This window comes from Myripristis murdjan, chromosome 24 (genome assembly GCF_902150065.1).
Source record: "Myripristis murdjan chromosome 24, fMyrMur1.1, whole genome shotgun sequence".
NCBI lineage: Eukaryota > Metazoa > Chordata > Actinopteri > Holocentriformes > Holocentridae > Myripristis > Myripristis murdjan.
Window position 1 is genome coordinate 18,661,380 of NC_044003.1, and position 19,620 is coordinate 18,680,999.

At 42.9% G+C, this 19,620-nt stretch overlaps 2 protein-coding genes across 5 annotated transcripts in view; one reads left to right on the forward strand and one right to left on the reverse strand.

Annotated features, from left to right (window-relative positions):
• tab2 (TGF-beta activated kinase 1 (MAP3K7) binding protein 2) overlaps nucleotides 1-3,444 on the forward strand; it is a 45,589-nt gene extending 42,145 nt beyond the window's left edge. For all 3 annotated transcript variants that reach the window (XM_030047655.1, XM_030047656.1, XM_030047657.1), the window contains one exon: nucleotides 1,084-3,444. In XM_030047655.1, coding sequence (XP_029903515.1) covers nucleotides 1,084-1,223 — 140 coding nt within the window. In that variant the 3' untranslated portion in view covers nucleotides 1,224-3,444. The remainder of the gene's footprint in view (nucleotides 1-1,083) is intronic.
• A 465-nt stretch (nucleotides 3,445-3,909) lies between these two features.
• Nucleotides 3,910-16,077, reverse strand: LOC115356484 (probable ribonuclease ZC3H12D). 2 transcript variants are annotated; one of them, XM_030047660.1, is made up of 6 exons: nucleotides 16,057-16,077; nucleotides 11,039-11,416; nucleotides 9,168-9,307; nucleotides 7,407-7,641; nucleotides 6,656-6,762; nucleotides 3,910-5,320 (listed from the first exon to the last, which is right to left on the reverse strand). In XM_030047660.1, the coding sequence occupies exons 2-6, from the start codon at nucleotides 11,371-11,373 to the stop codon at nucleotides 4,341-4,343; spliced, it is 1,797 nt and encodes a 598-aa protein (XP_029903520.1). In that variant the 5' UTR covers nucleotides 11,374-11,416; nucleotides 16,057-16,077; the 3' UTR covers nucleotides 3,910-4,340. The 2 variants fall into 2 exon arrangements, with proteins under 2 accessions (XP_029903520.1, XP_029903518.1); XM_030047658.1 differs by lacking the exon at nucleotides 16,057-16,077 and adding an exon at nucleotides 12,928-13,042 and having other exon boundaries at nucleotides 11,039-11,577.
• Nucleotides 16,078-19,620: the final 3,543 nt, after the last annotated feature.

Below are 19,620 nucleotides of genomic sequence, written 5' to 3' on the forward strand. Positions count from 1 at the left end.
TAAACTATATACTGGTTTCAAGTACCCGGGGCTACATTTCATGTTTCTTGTTGGATATTGTGATTTCTTGTCTGATCTCCTCAATTATGTATTTTGAGTATTAGTATGCCACATCACATCACGCGTTGGGCCACGTCAAACAGTGAAGTAATAAATACGCACAGGTGTGTAGCCTAACTGTGTTTGGACCGTGATGGATGCTATGATCCTCACTATTAAGAAGACTTACATAGTCAAACACACTTCAGTACTAAAGAAGAGACTCTAAACTTTGCATTTGCATCGCATTGTTTTCCATTCATCACCGTGGCAGTAGGTTTAGGGCAAGTTAGTCCCAACACATGGGATGTGAACATGGTGGGTGATGAAAGCCTGTGTGCAGGTGAAACATTACCGGACAGTAACTTGTATATATGGTTGGACAGGCAGCTAACATCAACATAAGATAATAATGACTCCAAATAGCTGGGAGATGTAACTTTTGAACAATTTTGAGGCTCAGTACCCACAAATAATACGACAGTAAACTGCACACAGCACACTCATGTTTACTAACCTGTCCAGTCTGTGATTATTTATACCAAAGGGCTAAGAAAGTTAAAAAAAAAAAAAAAAAAAAAAAAAAAAAACTGCTATTATTAGTGAGTACAGGTTTCTCTAGATGGAGAGGTTTTCTGTTATCACTTCCTGTGGACAGAGAACTGAACATGCACGACAGTGGGATTTCTTTTGCGTAGAGGATGGGATGCTGCTCTCTACTTCATCTACATCACTGTGATTCAGATGATAAGAATTTTTGCATTTTGAGCTTAAATAAGAAACATTTTAATCTAAATGCCATCTGATTTTAAAACCACCAACATCTAAAAGGTCAGGCTCCTTACTTGTAATGTCAGTCGCCTGTTATCACTCAGCATACTGCTGAAGAGTTGTCATGAAGCAGCAGAGTGAATGATTCAGAAAGGCTACATGGGTCATTTTGGTGTCTGTTCTCCTTACTTAATTGGTGAACTTGTTGTATTCATTGAGCACTCTTCTAGTGTTGAACGGTGCACTGACTTCCCTCTCTCTTTCGCTCCACAGACTCGAGCAGTAAGAGCGCAAAGCCCGTAGCAGACCAGGAGGAGGACGAGGGGACGCAGTGGAGTTGCACAGCCTGCACCTTCCTCAACCATCCCGCCCTCAACCGCTGTGAACAGTGCGAGTTCCCGCGGCATTTCTGAGCCAAAGAGGCTGCGACACACCGCCCCTTTCTCCAACCGCCTTTCTTCTACCAGACTAGATTAGAAAAGGCCCCTTTGTTTTTCTTTTTCTAGTTGTATGAAAACTCGAGACGGGGCGTAGTCACCGTGCATCGTGCGGCCTGTTTTTTTTTTTTTTTTTTTTTTTTCCTTTTTGTTTTGTTTTGTTTTTCCTCTCTAAGGTTTGTAGAATGCTGTCCACTGAAGGCTTGACTGGATAGTGTTTACAGCTTGTTGTTTCGTACTAAGGCTGGCAGAGTTGGATGATACCTCACCTTAGAGACTCGGATTGCGTGGGGTCACCTCCCCTTTTCTGCTCAACGGGTGACAGTTACCCCCTGGGGATACCTCGCTGCTCCCATTTTACAGTATTATGAGTGTTGTCCCGCAGTGTGATGGCACGCATACACATCCACAAAACACTCGCACTCCCAACACACACACGCTCATATGCATGTACACATGCACACACGATACCACGCACACGTAAGACACACATGCAGCCAACATTGGTGCCAATGTGCCTTTGCTGAATACATTTTTTTTCTTCTGTGGTGGCATGATCAGGAATGGGAACTGTGGTTGGCCACTGCTCTCCATCTGAAGGGAAAACTAACAGACTACTCGTGGACTTTTAAGTTTGGTTGCTGTTTTTAAAGGATGTCAAAGGGGGAACTAGCAGTGTTACTGCCACTAAAACTTGCCTCTTGTCGCCCTCACCCCCCCTTTGTATGCCTTACCAGTCTGTCTCTCTTCAGTCATGAGTTAATAAAAAAAAGGAAACTAAATTGCATGCTTTGTGTACAGTACATGGAGGCAAGAACTACCCTTGAGGTTTTTACTGTACATAATGTTAGAATGTGCCTTAAAAGCCTTCTTCCTCACACTATGAATCACTTGTATTTCCTGTAAGTATAGCTTTATAGACTTTATTAACTTTTTTGTCTTGTTTTGTTTCTCTCTTTCAAACAAATAAGCACCGTGTTCCCTTTTAAGCTTTTTACTTGATTTCTGTGAGAGTTGAAGCCTTGCAGAAGGAGAGGCGCAGAACAGTAGAACGAAACCGTTGCAGTCATCATAAAGCTACGTCTGCCCAGTCTGTTCATCGCTTGTGTAAATGCTGAATTTCCCGTGTACGATCTGCAGACGCAGCAAAGTGAAAAGATGGAGGAGTTTTTCAGGATGCCAAAGGTCTTGGGACTGTTTTTTTTTTTTTTTTTCTTTTGTGGGGGGGTATCAAAAAAAACAAAATACAAACTGCCGTGTTATCTGACAACTGGAATGTAGGTTTAACGTTTGGGGACATCTACACCTCAGTGCAAAGAAGAGACGTGAATTTTCCAGCACACCCTTAATCTTACATTGAATCAGAGGCACAGGTTGGATGTAAGACTGCATAAAGGAACAGTATCAAAGTGTCCCTGCAACAGCCAGTTGGTTTGAAAGGAAACTGTTTCCATTGGGATTTCATAGTTCAGATAGTTGCTCTGCAGCCTCAATTGGGTTTTCATGAGTGTACCAAAGATCAAGTGGAACATGTTTGAATGTTAGTATTCCTGTCCGAAATCAAGAAATATTTATATAGGTCACATGCCTATATACTCCAAATCAGAATTTTAGACCATCTCACAATTAGTCAAGGCAAAAAAGAAATGTTTTAACCAAGAATAAGTAAAAAGTAACTTTCCACTTTGTGTAATCTCATTTTTATTCGGCTTAATTTGTCCTCTTAAGCTTTTATTGATGAGGATGTTTCAAAAGTTTACTTATTGCTAGTAATTTACCTTAACTGTGGAGTAGTAATTTTGTGATTTTTTTTTTTTTTTTTTTCCACATTTTGTGAAACACTGCCTTGCATTAGTGCCTTAGGACCGTATTTGTATCAATAAATTACGCTGTCACCAATCAAAGTGCCATTTTTAAAATAAAAACCTTGTAGTATTTTTTAAAACCAAGTAAGGCAGAAGATGAATTATTAGTAGTCTCGTAAGCACTTATGCCATACTGCTCCTTTTTCAACCCAAAGAAACCAGTTTTCAGTTTTATCTGCACCTTGGTGTGAAGAGGCAGTTCATTCATGTTTTATTAAATGGAAAAAAAAATAATTTGGATATCTAAAGTGTTTTTGATTTTAGCTGGGAAAACTGTCTTTGTAACAGATAAGTTATTTGTAAAAATAATAAAAAAAGAAATCTATTCTGAATTTTTGGTGTCTCTTTCTAAGGTTTTCATGATTTTTTTTTCTCCAGAAGGTGGCAGTAGAGACCTTGGATTTTTCATTAAATACCAGCTGCTTGTTTGACATGGAGATGTTAACAGTCGCTGACAAATACTGTTAATGTAGGGTATGAGTTGCAAGTCAGGCAGGAAATCTGTGCTCAACTGGTCTATTTTCAGATCTAAAAACTGGCAGCTTAACAAAAATGGCAAAACTCTAAAGTTTCAGTTGTTGCTTCAGCCTTCCTTCCCATTAAGCAAGAGGCTTTATGGTAATAGATCTAAAGTAAATAAGATAGTTTGAATTCACTTGCCACAGTGGATGGAGAGTTGTTTTTTTTATTTAAAATTTTTTTTTTTTTTTAATTTAATCTCTTATTTTGCGCTGTGCTTCTGCTTACTGTATTGAGTTGATGATCATAGATTAACATATTTCTTATGAGTGCTTTTATTTCACATGCATAGTTTGGTCACAAGTCACAGTAATTCATATCAAAAACAGGTAAACATTCTTTACAGAAGTACAGAATAGAGTTCCTCACTTTGAGGCAACATGGGAAAACAACACATGCTGCTTTGATAAAATATTTGTCAGTGCTACAAAAAATAGCAGGTACAGATGGTAGTGCATTGCACTTTCACAATATAAAAATGGGAATTCAGTCTGCTACATTCTCAGGACTTCAGGCAGGGAGTTACTTTTCACGTTTTTTTAATGCTTCAGCTATAGAGAAAGGTTGGGACATGAAGTTTGACATCAAACTTGTTGCTTTCAATAAAGAGTAATATGGTTGTAGTTTTACCACTTTTTGATTTGCAATCATGAAAATTCACAGTGATTTTAATACAAACCCTATGGGTTAAAAGATTAACAAAAAAAAGTCACTGGTAGGAGACACTGGTCCTGTACATCTGGATGAGAGAGATCAGTTCAGTCAAGTCTACAACATGGGGGTAAATGCTCATGACGTGCTCCACCATGCTCTGTGGGAACAGCGGGCTCAGCTGGCTCCTCAGGCTGTTCCTCTGCTCACTGCCAAGGCTCTCAGACCTGCGGCCCGACAGCCCACCCGGCACCCAGGGGTCCTCGGGCAGGCTTTGACTCTGTCTGTGAGGGAACGGCTGCTGGGGGAAGTACTGCTCCTCTGAAAAGTGGACGGGATGGTCACCATTTTGTGGCGGAAGCAGAGAGGGGCAGGAGCTGCCTGCCGGGGACTGGAGGGGTCGGTGGGCGCGTGTGTGCCGATGGGGGAACCTGCACTGGCCGCACACAGGGGGCTCACTGGTGTGAGGGGGGTAGTACCCTCCTGAGGGGTGCCCACCGAGGCAGGGCCGCTGCATGTTCCCGCTGTAAGACCCAGAGGGGAAGTACTCCTCGTGGCTCTGGCTGCAGCTGGCCACCCCACTGCTGTAGCCATAAGAGAGCCTCTCGCTGCTCTGGCACCTGTCCTGGATGTGCAGCCAGGACATGTGGCTCTCCAGGGAGCTGAAAGCTTCGTCCACATCCGGGCTGGGGCAGAGACGCAGGCTGGTGTTGCTGCTGGGTGGGTTTCGTGGGCTGCTGGTGTCTCTCTGATAAACAGACTCGCTGGGTGAAGCCCTGTGGGATGGGTCCTCTGTGCTGAGGGGCGGTGGAGTGGATGAGGGGTACATGTGTGGATGGGTGACAGGGTGTTCCAGCTGGCACAGCGTGGGGCAGTGGTGTGTGTCCTGACCAGCTGCTGGGGCCAGGGTGAAGGGCTTGGCTCTGTCTGCAGCGGGCCTGCTCATTGCCCTCAGTTCATCCGCCACAGACAGCTGGGACTGGTTGGTGCGCTCCGGGTGGTAGAACTTGCACTTCACTCCGTAAGTGCACTTCTTCCCTGGAAGAAACAAATAAGGGGGGTTATTTATAGGCCAGGAGCACAGCTGGAATCCTGTATCTGTTCAAGAGACTGTCAACACGGATGTGTGTGTCTGCGTGCACTGTAAGCTCTCTCCTCCTGTCTGCAGTTCTGTAAACACACTTAGCAAACAAATTAGGTCTAGTCTGTATCTTTTTAATGCCTAAGGTGCTCAGGCAAGTGTTATTAGGGCTTTTTGTGGTCCATTTGCATGACTTATCCTGTTCCAAAGCTTGCCATTTGGCCCCAAGCTCTCTTTGTCCCGGGTGTTGATACAGAGGGTTTGCTTGTGTTTGGTCACCACAGAGATGAGCCTCTCTCCCTCTCTCTTTCTCTCTCTCCCTCTCTCTCTCTCTCTCTCTCTCTCTCTCTCTCTCTTTCTCTCTGGGCCAATACTTGACGGGCAAGCAGATGAATCAACTAATCTCTCCATGACAGATAGGCCTCTTCCTACAAGTTTGATATATGCCAGCAAACACCCCTATCCAAGTTCCTGTCTGGACCAGCTATGCAGTAGAACTGAAGTCAACAGCCAGCACCCTCTAGCTTCAGGTTACATTGCTTCCTGAGAAAAACCCCATTTTTTTCCATCAACAAATACAAAACCTTTTATAAGAAATTAAATATGCCAGCATCATGTTTTTTCCCCTCCCCATGCAAACACAGGTTGTGCTACTTGTTTTGCTTGTTTTTTTACTGGTCATCCCTCCATCCTGCTTGTCTGATGGTTAGACAGGTTGTCCTGTTGTCAAAAGATCACAGGTTTGATCCCAGCAGGGTGTCCCGGGGCAGTGAACAGAGTTTCTACGTGCTCACCCACTGGAGTGTGACCGAAATACTTCAAAAGACTGTTAATTCCTTTCTTTTCTTTTCCTTCTCTAACACTGACATGTTTCCAAACTGAAACACTTTCCACAATACAGGCTTGTCTTTTTCCTTTTTTTAATTGTTGACGGGTTTGAGTTTCTGTAGTTGGCGCTCTTTTCTTTGTCTGCACAGTCACGGTGGCTATCGCTGCTCATACTAACCAACCACTTCTGTTTGATCCCAACAAGCCACTGTTGTTGCGGCCACAAACATAAAACACATCACTTCCTGTGTGCCAGAGGATTTTTCCATGGATTTTCCCCAGGAATAGTCTTAGCAGCAAAACAAAATGTGTTTACATCTGACCTAAATGCTAATCGCACATTTCAGATTCCTTTTGGCTTGCTCAGATTGAATAGGTTGCTGTTAAATCCCTCGGGGGAATACAAGGATATGTAACATGACCACTGCTGCTTGTGGTTGAGTGAGACAGAAATGTGAACCAACCGTAAGGGCAGTGCTGCTGCTTGTTGTCTGGGGCCCATGGCTTTTTACGCAGGAAATCATCAATGGTGGGACCGTTCCTTCCCAGAGGATCATCTGGCGGCATGAACCTGAGCAGACACAGAGTTAAAGAACAGGGGACGTCAATGGTGACGTGAAAATGCCATGCCACTGGAAACAAATTTGGGTTTTTTTTTTCCCTTCCCTTTCAGGGTTTCAAATGGAAGTGAACTGGAGGTGAAGCCTTTTGTAGAGCTAGTGTAATCGCCACTTGCTCTATTATCTCACACCAGTTTTATTTGTTGAGTCTAATACAAATACTGTACACAGTATTTGTATTAAGGACAAGCTTTTAACAGGGAGGAAAAATAGGAAGAAACCTCCATGAGTGCAGCAGAGGAGGGATCAGTGGATGTGTGCACAGAATAGTATGCAACAGTGCGACAGGAAAACAAGATTATAATGGATTTATAAGAGGGATTATTTAATGGTTGAATTCTGCTGACTTGAAATCCAAACCTTGCCCTTTAAGCTTTAATTACACCGAAAGCCTACTAATGTTTACTTTTGAAGAGGTGTGCACTTTTTGAGTATGTATCATCACTGAGCTCCTTTGAGCTGATGGGTCAGGAGGTTGAAACTGTGAGCGATACAAGCCAAAGCAAATTTGCTCAAGATTAAGCGAACTCCCAGCCTCTGACTCAGGCTTTAGTGTCTGCGCAAGGCGACCCGAGGCCCCCGTCAGTGCTCTCACTTGTTGTTGGCGAAGGTGTACATCAGCAGCCTCTCCTCGATGAACTTCTTCCACAGGGGATTCTCTGTCTGCAGGTCGCGGTAATTATCGTTGGACACGACGATGCCGTCCGAGTCGAAGGCCAGCTTGATGATGTACCGGTCATCGTAGCACACCACCCTCTTGCCGTTGACGCAGCGGGACGGCGTGTACACCAGGATCTTCCTCTTCTCCAGCTCGTGGAGAATGTGCTGATCTGCGTGGCATACAAGAGTGAAGTGTGAGGTTTACACTGATGAATTATTGGCTCCTTTAAGTGTAGGTTTCTGACTCCAAGGTGGTTTGACTTGCAGATGGCCTGTGCTGATGAATGCTCTGAAAGTTGTAAAATGACATTACTTAGACAAATTTGAATGTAACATTGCAGGGGGCCACACTGCCTGCCCCAGTCCATCTGGATTATCATCAAACAGCATGGATTTAGCTGCCAAACAGGATTAAGATAACAGTTACCAGAGGGACTGGAAATCACCAGCAGCCACAAGTTAAACACTGATAAAAACTGTGCAGCAGTTGAACCTGAACCTGAAAAAACAAAAGTGATAATCCGCAAAATTCTCGTCTTTCTTGATTTTGATGGCACTGTGGCGATGTGAAGCCCTATTCTCATTTTTTTTTTCTTTTCGCTCCTCTGCTTATTCCAAATAAACTCTTATCTTCACTTCCTGGGGATTTTCCCAGGAAGAGAGAGGCCGACGTACGTTAAAACACCAAAATGAACTGGCTGTGGGGTGAATCAGCCCTGACAGAGCCAGGTAAAACATTTAGGCACATTTTTGAGTCAGAATTACATGGCTCTGGAAAATAATCTCGGCTCTTAAGTAATTACCTCATCGGGTTCCAGTAGGTGCAAATAAAAATTTCAACCATGGAATGTAACTGGTACAATAACAACATCCTTATGAAGACTTAATGAATGGGTTGTTAACACTTCATGAATCATTCATACACAATTGTAAACAAGTTATAATACTGTTTTTTCAATGCAGGTTCAATCCCTGAAAACAGTGTTATAACTGATTTATAATTGTTTATTAATGATTTATAAAGTGTTTACAACCTAATAATAAACTGTTATTCATTACGTAAAGTCCTGTCTTTGTGTAAAGTGGTACACAACCACAGGAATAAGCCGGTAATTTGATGCTTGAGTCTACATGACTGATTTCATTTGTTGCAGCTTTGACTAAAACTGGCCTTTTCTCCCTCACTGAGCCTCCACTGGTTTACACTTGAGGCATCCTGCTGCTTTTGTTTCTTTCTTTCCGTCTTTTGCATTTTGACTGTAATGTTTGGGATTTGCTCGCTGGGTCGGCAGCCGTCGCCCACCTGTCTGGCCAGGAATGGGGTCTCCTCTCTCTGTGGGCCCTCTCAACGTTTCTTTCAGTTCTCCCTGTTTCATCTGTGGGTTTTCTGGGGAGTTTTTCTCTTTCACGTTGTCTGGATTAAGTCGGGGGTTTCGGCCTGTTTTGTTTGCTCTAAAGCTCCTTGACACTACGGTGACTTTGGACTCGAAATGAACTTGATGTCTCACCTCACATCTCGTTATAACAGGAAATAAACCAAACTAAGGAAACAAGATGTTCTCAAATGTGGTTTCATTATGACTTTAACACTGCAGATAATGATTCCTGGGTGTCCAGGGTCAGTCAGTCAACATAAAGAAGCGTGTATCCATCCCTCTGTTTGCGAAGTTCTGTTATTGCCCCCTGGTCCTCTCACCTGTGATGGGGGCCTCGGGTCGAGGCTGCTCCTTCCTCCACAGGGGAACGAACACCGTGATATCCCGCAGGCCTTTGTCCCAAAACCACTTCACCGCCAGCTGAAGCCCCTGGCATGAAAACACCTTCTTGTCGCCATGGCTGCGAACACACACAGCTCAGAATCAACGAAAGCCAACTTCCTCTTTTCTATTTTCACACAGTACACATTGCTTCTCCCTTTTTCAGGATGTAGCCTAGATGGTGGCACGGTGCACGTGCTCCAAGTTCTCCTTAAATGTTTTTGTCAGATGCTCGGTACAAGACGCCTCATGTTTATTTCAACACAGCCAAAACTTTCATGACTCCAGCATCAACCCTAAACTGGAAAAACAAGGAGGACACTTCTTTTTTTCCTGTATTATTTTCACTTTACAAAACAGCAGCAAGTTATGAGAGATCAAAATGTTGCATTTAGAAGTATAATTTTTTATGTCAAATGTAATGCTTGGCTGTAATCTTTGACCTGTACAGCATGTGCAGAGTAAAGACTGCCTTAAACTGGTGGCCATGAAAGGGTGAAAGGGTTCCCACATTCAAAATTCTTCAAAGTTTGTGGATTTGTGAAAAATAAATTTAAAAGCCCTTAAAAGTTGAAAAAAAAAAAAAAACAAAACAAAACGAAAAAAAACCCACTTTACTATATATAGCCTTACACTTGATTTTTTTTTTTTTTTTTTTTTGATTGCTGGAAGCCTCTAACAAAGTTTAATATTAATGCCTTATCTCTGAATCTGTGGATATAAAGTACTCCAGCACACAACCTCTTATCTAAAGTCCAAGCCAGAGCAGGATACGAGCTGCAGCTCTGGAGGAAGGACGCTGCATCAATTTGTCTGGGAGAAAATAAATAGTGAATGTGGGGAGTTCCCTGTCACTCAGCCAGCAGGAAGTGGTGAGAGTATTTGCATAAAGCAGAAACAAAAGAAAATGGCATCATTTTATTGTTCAACACAGTGAACACGAGTTCAGCTAATATAGCTGACAGGCCAGATACTCTCAGTTAAGAACCTGACAAATACTAGAGCCAGATCAAAGGCTGCTTTGAGAGGCCTATTTCATGGACTCTGTGATTTCATGCCTGAGGCTTTCTTGCAAAAATCTTGTCTTCTTCCTCCATGGCTTCATAGTTATTGTGTTTCCTTGCAGGAAGTATGTGCTGTGAACGAGTTACTGGATTGACGAGGCTGAATTTTCAGTTTTGTTCCCTGCAGCTACCCTGTTTTTTCTTTGAACAAATCCTGTGCCATAACTTGGAATTTAAGTTTACTCACTGTCACTCTAGACAAGAGCATGAGGTAACTGGCTAAAATGTAGATGCATGATGATTGGTGGCAACCTTACACACCTCCAACGGCCGCACACTGTTCAATTCACTGGATAAAGACAAGAATATGGCTCAGATCGGGTTTTTTCACTTCCCATTTGAGGAGGAAGTGTGACGTGATCAAATCTTTGAACTGAAACAAGATTTGTCACACAGGAGAGGTGCTGGTATGGTGGGTGGCAACCTACAGAGTGTGAGATTTGCTCAGTAGAGACTAAAAAAATACACTTGTAGTTTTTCATCTTTTTTCCTCCTAAATTCTTTCAAATCATCTCTACACTGTTGTATTAAAAGTCATGTCATTTACGACATGAGAAAAGCGGCAGTTTTTTTTTTGTCATCAAGTGCTATGAGTTTTGTCAAGTTTTGAAATTAATGAAATAATTAATTTATGAATTAATTTATGAATAAAAGCGAGGAAATATCAGATGAGAACTGTCAGATGTAAACAATCATACAGTACAAAGAGTTAGAAAGTTGGACTAGCAAAGGCAGAATTGACTCACCTCATGGCCACGTTGCTCCCATCAATAACAACTGGTCTGAAGTCTGCCACTGGCTCTCTGTCTGTGGACGAGCTGGGCCGGGACAGGGCCGGACTCGTGCTCTGGCCGGGCTGCGGCACGCTGCAGCCTCGAGGCACCAGTTTGGGGCTGGCAGTGGAGACGGCGGAGGCACTTTTATTGCTGTAACTGCGAGTGTGGCATGTTTTTATCAGCTCCTCCAGAATGTCGTTGGTCTGGGCGTCGTGCCGGAGACTGTCCAGCACCCGCAGGATGTCACTGCGAGAGTATCCCAGCTTGAGGAAACGCTCCACTTTGGTGTGCTTCTGGTGGTCCATGCCGGGCCCGCTGGATGCCACAGTGCTGATTCAGTGTCTGGGGCTCGTACGTGTTTCCTCTCCTCCTCTCCTCTCGGGACTGTCAGAATGGGGAATCCGTCTTGCCTCCTTATTCTGGCTCGTAGGCGTCTCCACGGTAACAGCTTGTGTTTTGGAACGGTTGACAGGTGTCAAAACAGGCAGAGGCACAGGCATCCACTGTCGCTGTAAACACAGGAAGCCGACAGCAGTGTCACAGGGGTTTTTCAACTATTTGATTGTGGTTTGGCACATGCTGATAGAATCTGCTCTGGCCACCACAACTTCATGACTGCACACGCATGTTCAAACACGCGCTCACGTCATACTGGTTAAGAAAGCCCCTGTCACACACACACGCACACACAGAGTGAAAGCGGGGGGTCGGCTCAAACACTTGCTCTAATTTTAGCTCCAGTGTCATGAGGTCAGTTGTAATAACTGTTGTAAATGGAATCAATGTGTATGTTTCCCCCGTCTGTGAGCAAAAACCTGAAGTGGGTATTTGTGTTGCAAATAGCAAGCCTCACCCATTTAGAGACTAACTTTAGAGAGCTATCTGGAAAGCACCCAAACTTCTCATAAAGAAAGAAAGATCACGCTGATGAACTGGAGGTTAGTAAATGACTCAACACCTGCTTTTAATTGTCCTACCCCACCAACACTGCCACTCTGTTGTAAGTACAAAATTCAGTAACCTCTCGTTGTGCTCTAAAAGTAGTAGCCAGCATGTATCACCATTGCAAAGCTGACAGCAGTGAGCCAAGATCCAACAGGGAGGGTCATGTCTTATAATACATCTTGTGAGTAAATACACACCTCACCATCACACCTTACATGAGCAGCATATCTGTCATACTTTGTTGCAACGTTTCTTTCATCACACCATCTTTTAGATCCAGGCCGTGTGAGATGGAGAGACAAGATTTTTTTTTTTTTTTTTTTTTTTTTTTTGCATTTGATTTGTTAGCTCGGCATTTCACATATTAGGAGGAAATGAATGCACATGAAAGCCTTGTGACAGGTTTTACTTGTTCCAAAGGGCTTCAACAATTAGATGCCTTATCTGAATGTCAAGTCATAAAAGGAGCTGGCACATGGACGTACAGGTGAAGTTATTTTCATCAGAGCCAACCTCCTCTGCATGGGCGTCAGCCTTGCACAGGCCTGCTACAACCTGCACTGAAACCACATCCTTTGTTACCAAACTGACAAACAAGAGGCAGTTCACTGGTAGCAGCACCCAGAGCCGTTTCCACTGAAAGAAAGAGCAGGACTATCTCTGCTCCACGCTATTCCCGCTGCACACTCCCACGATCCACCCTGCTGCATTCAGAGCTGCACACAAGCCTGTACACAGCGTGGCATGACATGCTCAGGAGCTTCACACAAGTTTTAACAAGACAAGGCTGCAGACTGCAAGCAAACGAAAAGCAAAGAAATCACACACGCACACAAACAGCAGCCATTTCCCAGCACTGAATATCAAAAGCCAACCACTGTATCGTGTTGTGTTGGGTTTTGTTCTGTACTTACAATGTCAGTGAGTTAGAGTTTCAGCCCCGGTGTCTTTTCCCATGTGAACGACTTCACTCAGTCTCTCTGACAGGCAGACCGGCTCTATATGAGGCTACTCTTATTAGTCAGAGGAGGAAGTTGCTGCTCACTGCTGAGAAGGACAAAACACTCAGAGCAGCAAGGAAACAGAATGCCCTGTAAAGTGCAATTACCTCCTCATCAGGAGTCAGGCCTGCAGCAGAGGGCCAGGATCCTTGTCTGGGAGCCCAGGGGGATTTATTTTGCTCCACCCACCCACCCCTCCTCTGCTCCACGCAGTTTGGCTGTCATTCAGGTGTGGCATTACAGAGGTGTACGTTGCAGCTGCAGACCTTGTTGCACTGGCTGTCGGTGTCTGAATCAAAACAGAGGAGGGGAGTTAGAGAATACTGCCATCCTGATAAGAGTTTACTGGTATATCAGGAAAACATTGGCCATTTATCACAGCACACACTGGCTATGGGCCAGTCATGCACAGCACATATCAAGGAGGCTCCTCCCTGATTACCCCTCAACACAAACACTCGGTAAATCCTGGGAAATATCACCTCCTTTGCCTGTTTTTACTGATTTAATAGTCTGCTCACATTAAATTTAAGACACTGCAACTCATTTACTCCAGACCCTCTTCCCTACTAACTAGCTGATGAAGACTATGATGTACAGTTGCTTTTGATGGCTGTTGACAAAATGTATTTATTGTCATTTGCATTGGACAAAAGCACCTGCTAATTGATGTCATGTAATGTAATTGTTCAGTTACACTTCTGTACATTAACTTTTGTGAGGCATCCCAGGGTTTTCTCTAACTTTTGAAAAAGGAAGCGTCTCCCTGCTTTAAAGCACTGCCACATTTCAGAGAGAAATACTATTTTGAACTGTATGCTCTGTTTTATGATCTGTATTTTGGAACTCGATGCACGGTTCTGTGCACTGTTATTTTCCTAATATCATTACTCTCTCTCTCTCTCTCTTTTTTAGGTGTAGAGTTTTAAGACTCTGGCCTCTGGGACTGTAGATGAAAATAAGTCAACCTTGGCTAACTCCTCTTATATGATGATTAATGTGCGATGTCCCTCAAAAATGAACCGATTGCAGTTATATGTAAAGAAAGCGCAAAATATCATCTACAGGCAGCTTCAGTCTAAAAGTATTCATATTGATAATTGCTGTCAAAAACCTGTACAGTCAATACCCACCCAGATATTGTGCTGAATACTTTAGACTCCACTAGCTGCTTTTCAGATTCCTTCACAGTGAATCACAAGCAGGAACCAAAGCGCTGTGATGTTGACCTCATTGTCACATCTGGCTGTCAATTACAGCAGGATTCCAGACATGTCAGCTGTCTGTCACACTCACAAAGAAAAACATTTTCAGTGAAGGACACACCTCAGCGTGGTAGGAGCAGCAGCCACCACAGAGAAGGAAGTCAATTGTTGAGTTTGCCATTGTTTATTTGTTGGTTTTTGGTCACTGAACACATGTATGTATGTTGGAAGACAGCAACAGCAACAACTTCCTGTCATGATAGCTTCTTCTTATCCTCCGCTCCCTTCTTTTGTCTACCATTTCAGGACCAGAGAGGTTAGAGCCCCTTCTGGGCTCCATCAACTCAAACTTCAACCATTTAAAAAGGGTTAAGGTGGTTATTCTTACAAATGTTAGCTGGGGGGAAGTCCAGCTCAGTGGCAGGACGAGCATCCAGCCAGTATCCAGCACTCAGTAACAATGAGAGAAAGATGGCACCACTACTGTCCTATATAACAGCTGGGGGGTAATGAAATAAAATTCAAAATCCAATTTTGCAAAATGGGTGTACTATCCCTTTAATATTGGCTCCAACTAAGCTCTGAGATCTGAGTTACACACACATTCCTTTTAAGGAAGTGGGACTCAAGTTTTCAGTTGATCTTTTTTTTTTTTTTTTTTGGCATTGCAAGATCCCGGGGATGACAACATGACAACAGCAGCGCTACTACTGCTATTACTGCTGCTCCCACCACCAATAATAACAATAATAACTTTATTTATCCAGGATTTTTAATAAAGCAGAGTTTGCAAGGTTGCAGAGGAGAAGTAGCAAGTTATAAAACGCAAACAATGTCTGATAGCAAATGAACAGAAACACAAAACTAAAACCACGACAAGTGTGTAAATTGATTTCTGAGGTGTTGTCTGAACTTCCTCTGCTGGTAAAAGCCAGATCAGAGTCAACAGTCTGCAAATGCCGCTGCTTTCCCAGGTTGTTGATATGAAAGTGTGTTGCCAGTCGACCTGTCTGTGTAAATCACACGTTATCAACAGGAGTGCCTATTTATACAGCCTCACCGATGCTGCTGTCACCTGATACGTACTTTCCATTTAGGTATTTTAGGCATTTGGCTGATATCAAAAGCATGTTACAACTAGCACAACAGCAGCAACTTAAAACTTTTAGATCGGCATTATCAAAGCCAGAATCACAGAGGTAATATTCCAGCGAGCTAGGGAATGATGTTGGATGTCGTTTGTCTCCACTGCAGGATGAATGTATTTCAGAGCTGGCAGAGGAAGACACAAGAGGAGAAGAGAGAAGTTAAACATGAGCCTGTCATAGCTGAAGTGATGCTGGACTTTTGGTTCCTTAATTCTTCTTATGTTTTTTTTTTCCACCACATACATAAAATGAGGAAGAAACAGCAGATAACTATGATTAATAATTAGACTCTTGCGAATTGTGTAATGGGTGCATGACTTTCCCATATGGGTGATTTGGGTGAGTGTAGGTGAGATATTGTAAAAAGCCCTCATTCCCCGTTTAACGCAAATTTGTTTTTGTCCCGTGTGAACACTCATACCGTCCCGTCACTCACAAAATCGTGCCCTTACGTCAGGTGACCTTATATGTAAATGTCTGATTTCTGAGTGAACGTGTCACTCTCTTTGGGAAAAATAATCTGATGGACAGGGAATGATGCGTCTTAACAGAAACAACAATAACAGTTTACTTAGAAATATATTCACTAATTATGCCATGTATAAGAATAAATTCCTTAATACTATGCTTTATTTTGGTCTTTGCTTGCAGAGACGAACAATTGAACAAAATCCCCTACGAAAAAACACCTTGAGTGTGTGTGTGTGTGTGTGTGTGTGTAGAGAGAGAGAGATCCATCTCTCTCTCTATACTTATATGATAATAAATAAAGATGAACAACAAACAAAACAAAACACAGTACAACTCATTGGTTGAAAACATTTCACTATGGGGAGATGGTTTTAAACACTGAAAAATGACTTGTGTTAAAATAAAATAAAATAAAATAAAATAACTTTGTTGCTGCTCTTGTCAGCTGCTCAGCATGTTCCTCGTGACCTGATCATTTCAGAGAGGGTCACGAGTGCTTTAAGGGGAAAAAACACACAACAACAACAACAACAACAAAACACTATTTTGTGAGAGACTGAAGTTGAGCCTGCATCCACTGCAATGACAAACCATAATAAGGTTGAAATATCTAGGAGAATATTTCAACGGTCATATGATGGGGTTAAAACCGCGCACATGGCCAAGCCGCCATTGAAACCCATTCAACTCCTTCCTGTATTGAAAAGTTCCACCCCCGATTGCCACAGGACACGCCCCCTTTTAACCAACTGGTGTGGAAAGTTGTCCAGTGTTGTCCTTCCAGTGGCGCTCATGATGGATTGCATGGAGGTGTGCAGAAGCTACAACCCTGTTTAAGCCCAGCATATTTCCACTCCCTTTCGATGCTGATTGGTCGGAAAAGTCACAAAGCCATACAAGCAAAACACACTCCCACACCTGATCCTACATGTGACACAGGCTAACATGAGGACGGCACACACTCACACGGCAACCAGATCACATCAGCCGTCAATCAAGAAACATTTAACTCTGCTTGCCTGCAACCAAAAGCTCAGCTGTTAAAGTTGGCTCTACTTGTTCCTCCACGTAAACTCCTCGTCAAGTCTGGACCAACAGCTGTAATATTGAGTCCTGGAACTATGAAGACACATGGAGGAGTATTATTTTTATATCCCAGTATCCCACCGTAATCTTCAGCTGAATACTATCATCATAACTGCAAAATCAGAATCAGCAAGGACATGACTTCTGGTATGACAAAAAGTTGGGTATTTTTGGAATGGAAAGCGTTGAGCCGCATCTAAAACAGGACAGTGGAAAGCGAAAGAAGAAATACCGAAACAGAATATGACAAAGTCAAAGGGAAAGAGGCCCAAACGATTCGGACACTATTAAAGAAGTGAAGTTAAATTAATTTGTATAGCACTTCTCACTGACATGGCTCTCAAAGGGCTTTGCAATGGAAGCATACAACATACAGGGAAAAATATTTTACAAATGAATGTCCACCTGAGGCACCTATAAAAAGTTCAAAAGCTGAAAACAGTACATATGAACCGAGCACAAAATACACATAGGGGAGACTGGGGTAAGTTGAGCCAAAGGGTAAGTTGAGCCACCCCCTGTTGCTAGGAAACGGTAAAAAACATTGATCATTTGACCAAATATTTAAGAGGAAGGCATCATTTCATGAAGTCTGTGAAGGTAAGAACCACATGGGTAAAGTGGTTAGACATTTATTTCCAAAAAAAACATTTTTTACTCTTGAAAGTGAATTCAGTCTATCATCAGTTTCCTGAGAATTGTGTTAAGACCAAAACAGATGATTTTAAATTTGGTTTATACATCAGTTGTGGTATCTATGAGCTACAACATGAGGTCATAAACCTAGCATCAAAGTGCACCAGTTTAGCTGTGGGGACTAAAAAAGTCAAAATGGTAGCTCTGGGGTAAGTTGAGCCATTTGGCCAGGGGTAAGTTGAGCTGCCCCAGGAACACCTGGAGAAGAAGTGTAGAGGCAGAAATGTCGGAGAGTGGGCTCAACTGGGGAGAGCTTGAGCAAAAAGCCACGAACAGAGTGAAATGGAGGATATTTGTCAGTGGCCTGTGCACCCAAGAGGAGCAAAGGGCTTAAGTCAAGTAAGTCAAGTTGAGCCGGAGCCCCATACACTTAATAAGTGTATTTTGGCTGTAGCCTAAATGTCTTAAATATTAAATACATATGAAATATTGAATGAATGAATGAATGAATGAATGAATGAATGAATAAATAAATAAATAAATATTAATTATTTATTAAGTGTATGGGGTAAGTGTATTTTGGTTCAATGTTCAAATGTGTTACGTTCATATATTCATAACTGATCTTACTGTCAGCAAGGACACCAAGAAACTAGTGTTGTAGTGTTTTCTTTCCAAAAACACAGCTGTTAATGTTCTCTTCCCAAGCGCACTTTAAGGCATGTTAAAACAGCTGTTTATTGTACCTGCTGGATTGTGTTTAATACATAAAAATACACATGAATGTGAAGAAGTGACTGTTATTTAGGGAGGGAGAAGGTGAGGGAGGGGTGGGATGGAGGTGGGGAGGAGGGTGGGGGGGGGGGTAGGGATACGGCTCAACTTACCCGCTCCTATGCTCAACTTACCCCATACACGGGGTAAGTTGTGCCACGAGACAACTTTTTTTGGACATGCTATATTATGGAAACAGTTATGTTTACACTCATTCTGTTTGTTTGAAGAGATGCACAACATCCTGAAATATATGCAGATATATTAGTTAGCGACAAAACTATGATTGCCTTGATGTAGTCATCCTAAATATGAAAAATGGCTCATCTTACCCCAGTCTCCCCTAATAACACACAAGTTTCAGAACTGAGATGGGTGAAATGAGAAGGTGCTGATTTGGCTCTGGTCGAATCGCATCAGGCCACTCTGCAAATATGAATAAATGAGTAAAGCTGAGATTCAGAGTGTTGATGCAAGATAATGAGGAACAGTGCAGGGCTTGGTTCATAACGCGACTGCTGTGCCCTTGAACCACGACACAGAAGTGAGTCACGTCTTGAAGCAGACGAATGGTTGGTCTTTCCTGTTTGGACAACACTTGGTGTTCCCTTTAGTCTAATGTTATCAAGCTGGCAAATCATGCATGAGCTCTGTTAAGGCACATGCATACATGTTGTGGTTTGTGTACATCTGGCAGCTGGACAAAACTGCTCAAGTTACTCCTACGCTGCCTTTCCCAGGTCGACTGTTGTCATTTTGGGTTCCAGGCTACCAGTGAAAACCTTTATGCTTCATAATTTACTGGAGATAAAGGGTGGTGACACAGCGTAGGTGTCTGGGGAAGTCTCTGATCGTGCTTCCACCTGGGGGAGTGAAGCTGAGCAACCATTTTTCCACTCTACTTTCTCAGTCAGCTTTCAGGGTTGAACCGCTTCACCCCACAAACGTTACCTGCCATCACCCTGCCTGCAAACCACTGCTTTCGGGAAGCTTGAAATAGCATAGAGGGAAACCAGCGAAAATACAATTGAGATCAAAATGTCAGGAGGCATTGCACGGTGAATTCTTGTCAAGAGTCATTTGGTGTTTCAGTCATAAGACTAAATATCTGTGAGTGTGTGTGTGTGTGTGTGTGTGTGTGTGTGGGTGGGTGTGTGTTTAGAATTTACTGCAGACCAAATGGTTTTGGAAAGGTTTAAATTTATTGTTCACATGATGGGTTTTTAGTGAAAAAAGGTTACCGAAAGGGTAAATGTCACTGACTGGTTTCTGTGAAAAGTATTAAT

What these genes read in the sequence shown, in the direction of transcription:
- LOC115356484 (XM_030047660.1), bottom strand. Translation starts at nt 11,373, where the DNA reads ATGGACCACCAGAAGCACACCAAAGTGGAGCGTTTCCTCAAGCTGGGA. An exon ending in GGGAGCAACGTGGCCATGAG is followed by an intron (nt 9,308 to 11,038) that starts GTGAGTCAATTC and finishes GTGTGTTCGCAG; the next exon opens with CCATGGCGACAAGAAGGTGT. An exon ending in ACCCGAGGCCCCCATCACAG is followed by an intron (nt 7,642 to 9,167) that starts GTGAGAGGACCA and finishes TATGCCACGCAG; the next exon opens with ATCAGCACATTCTCCACGAG.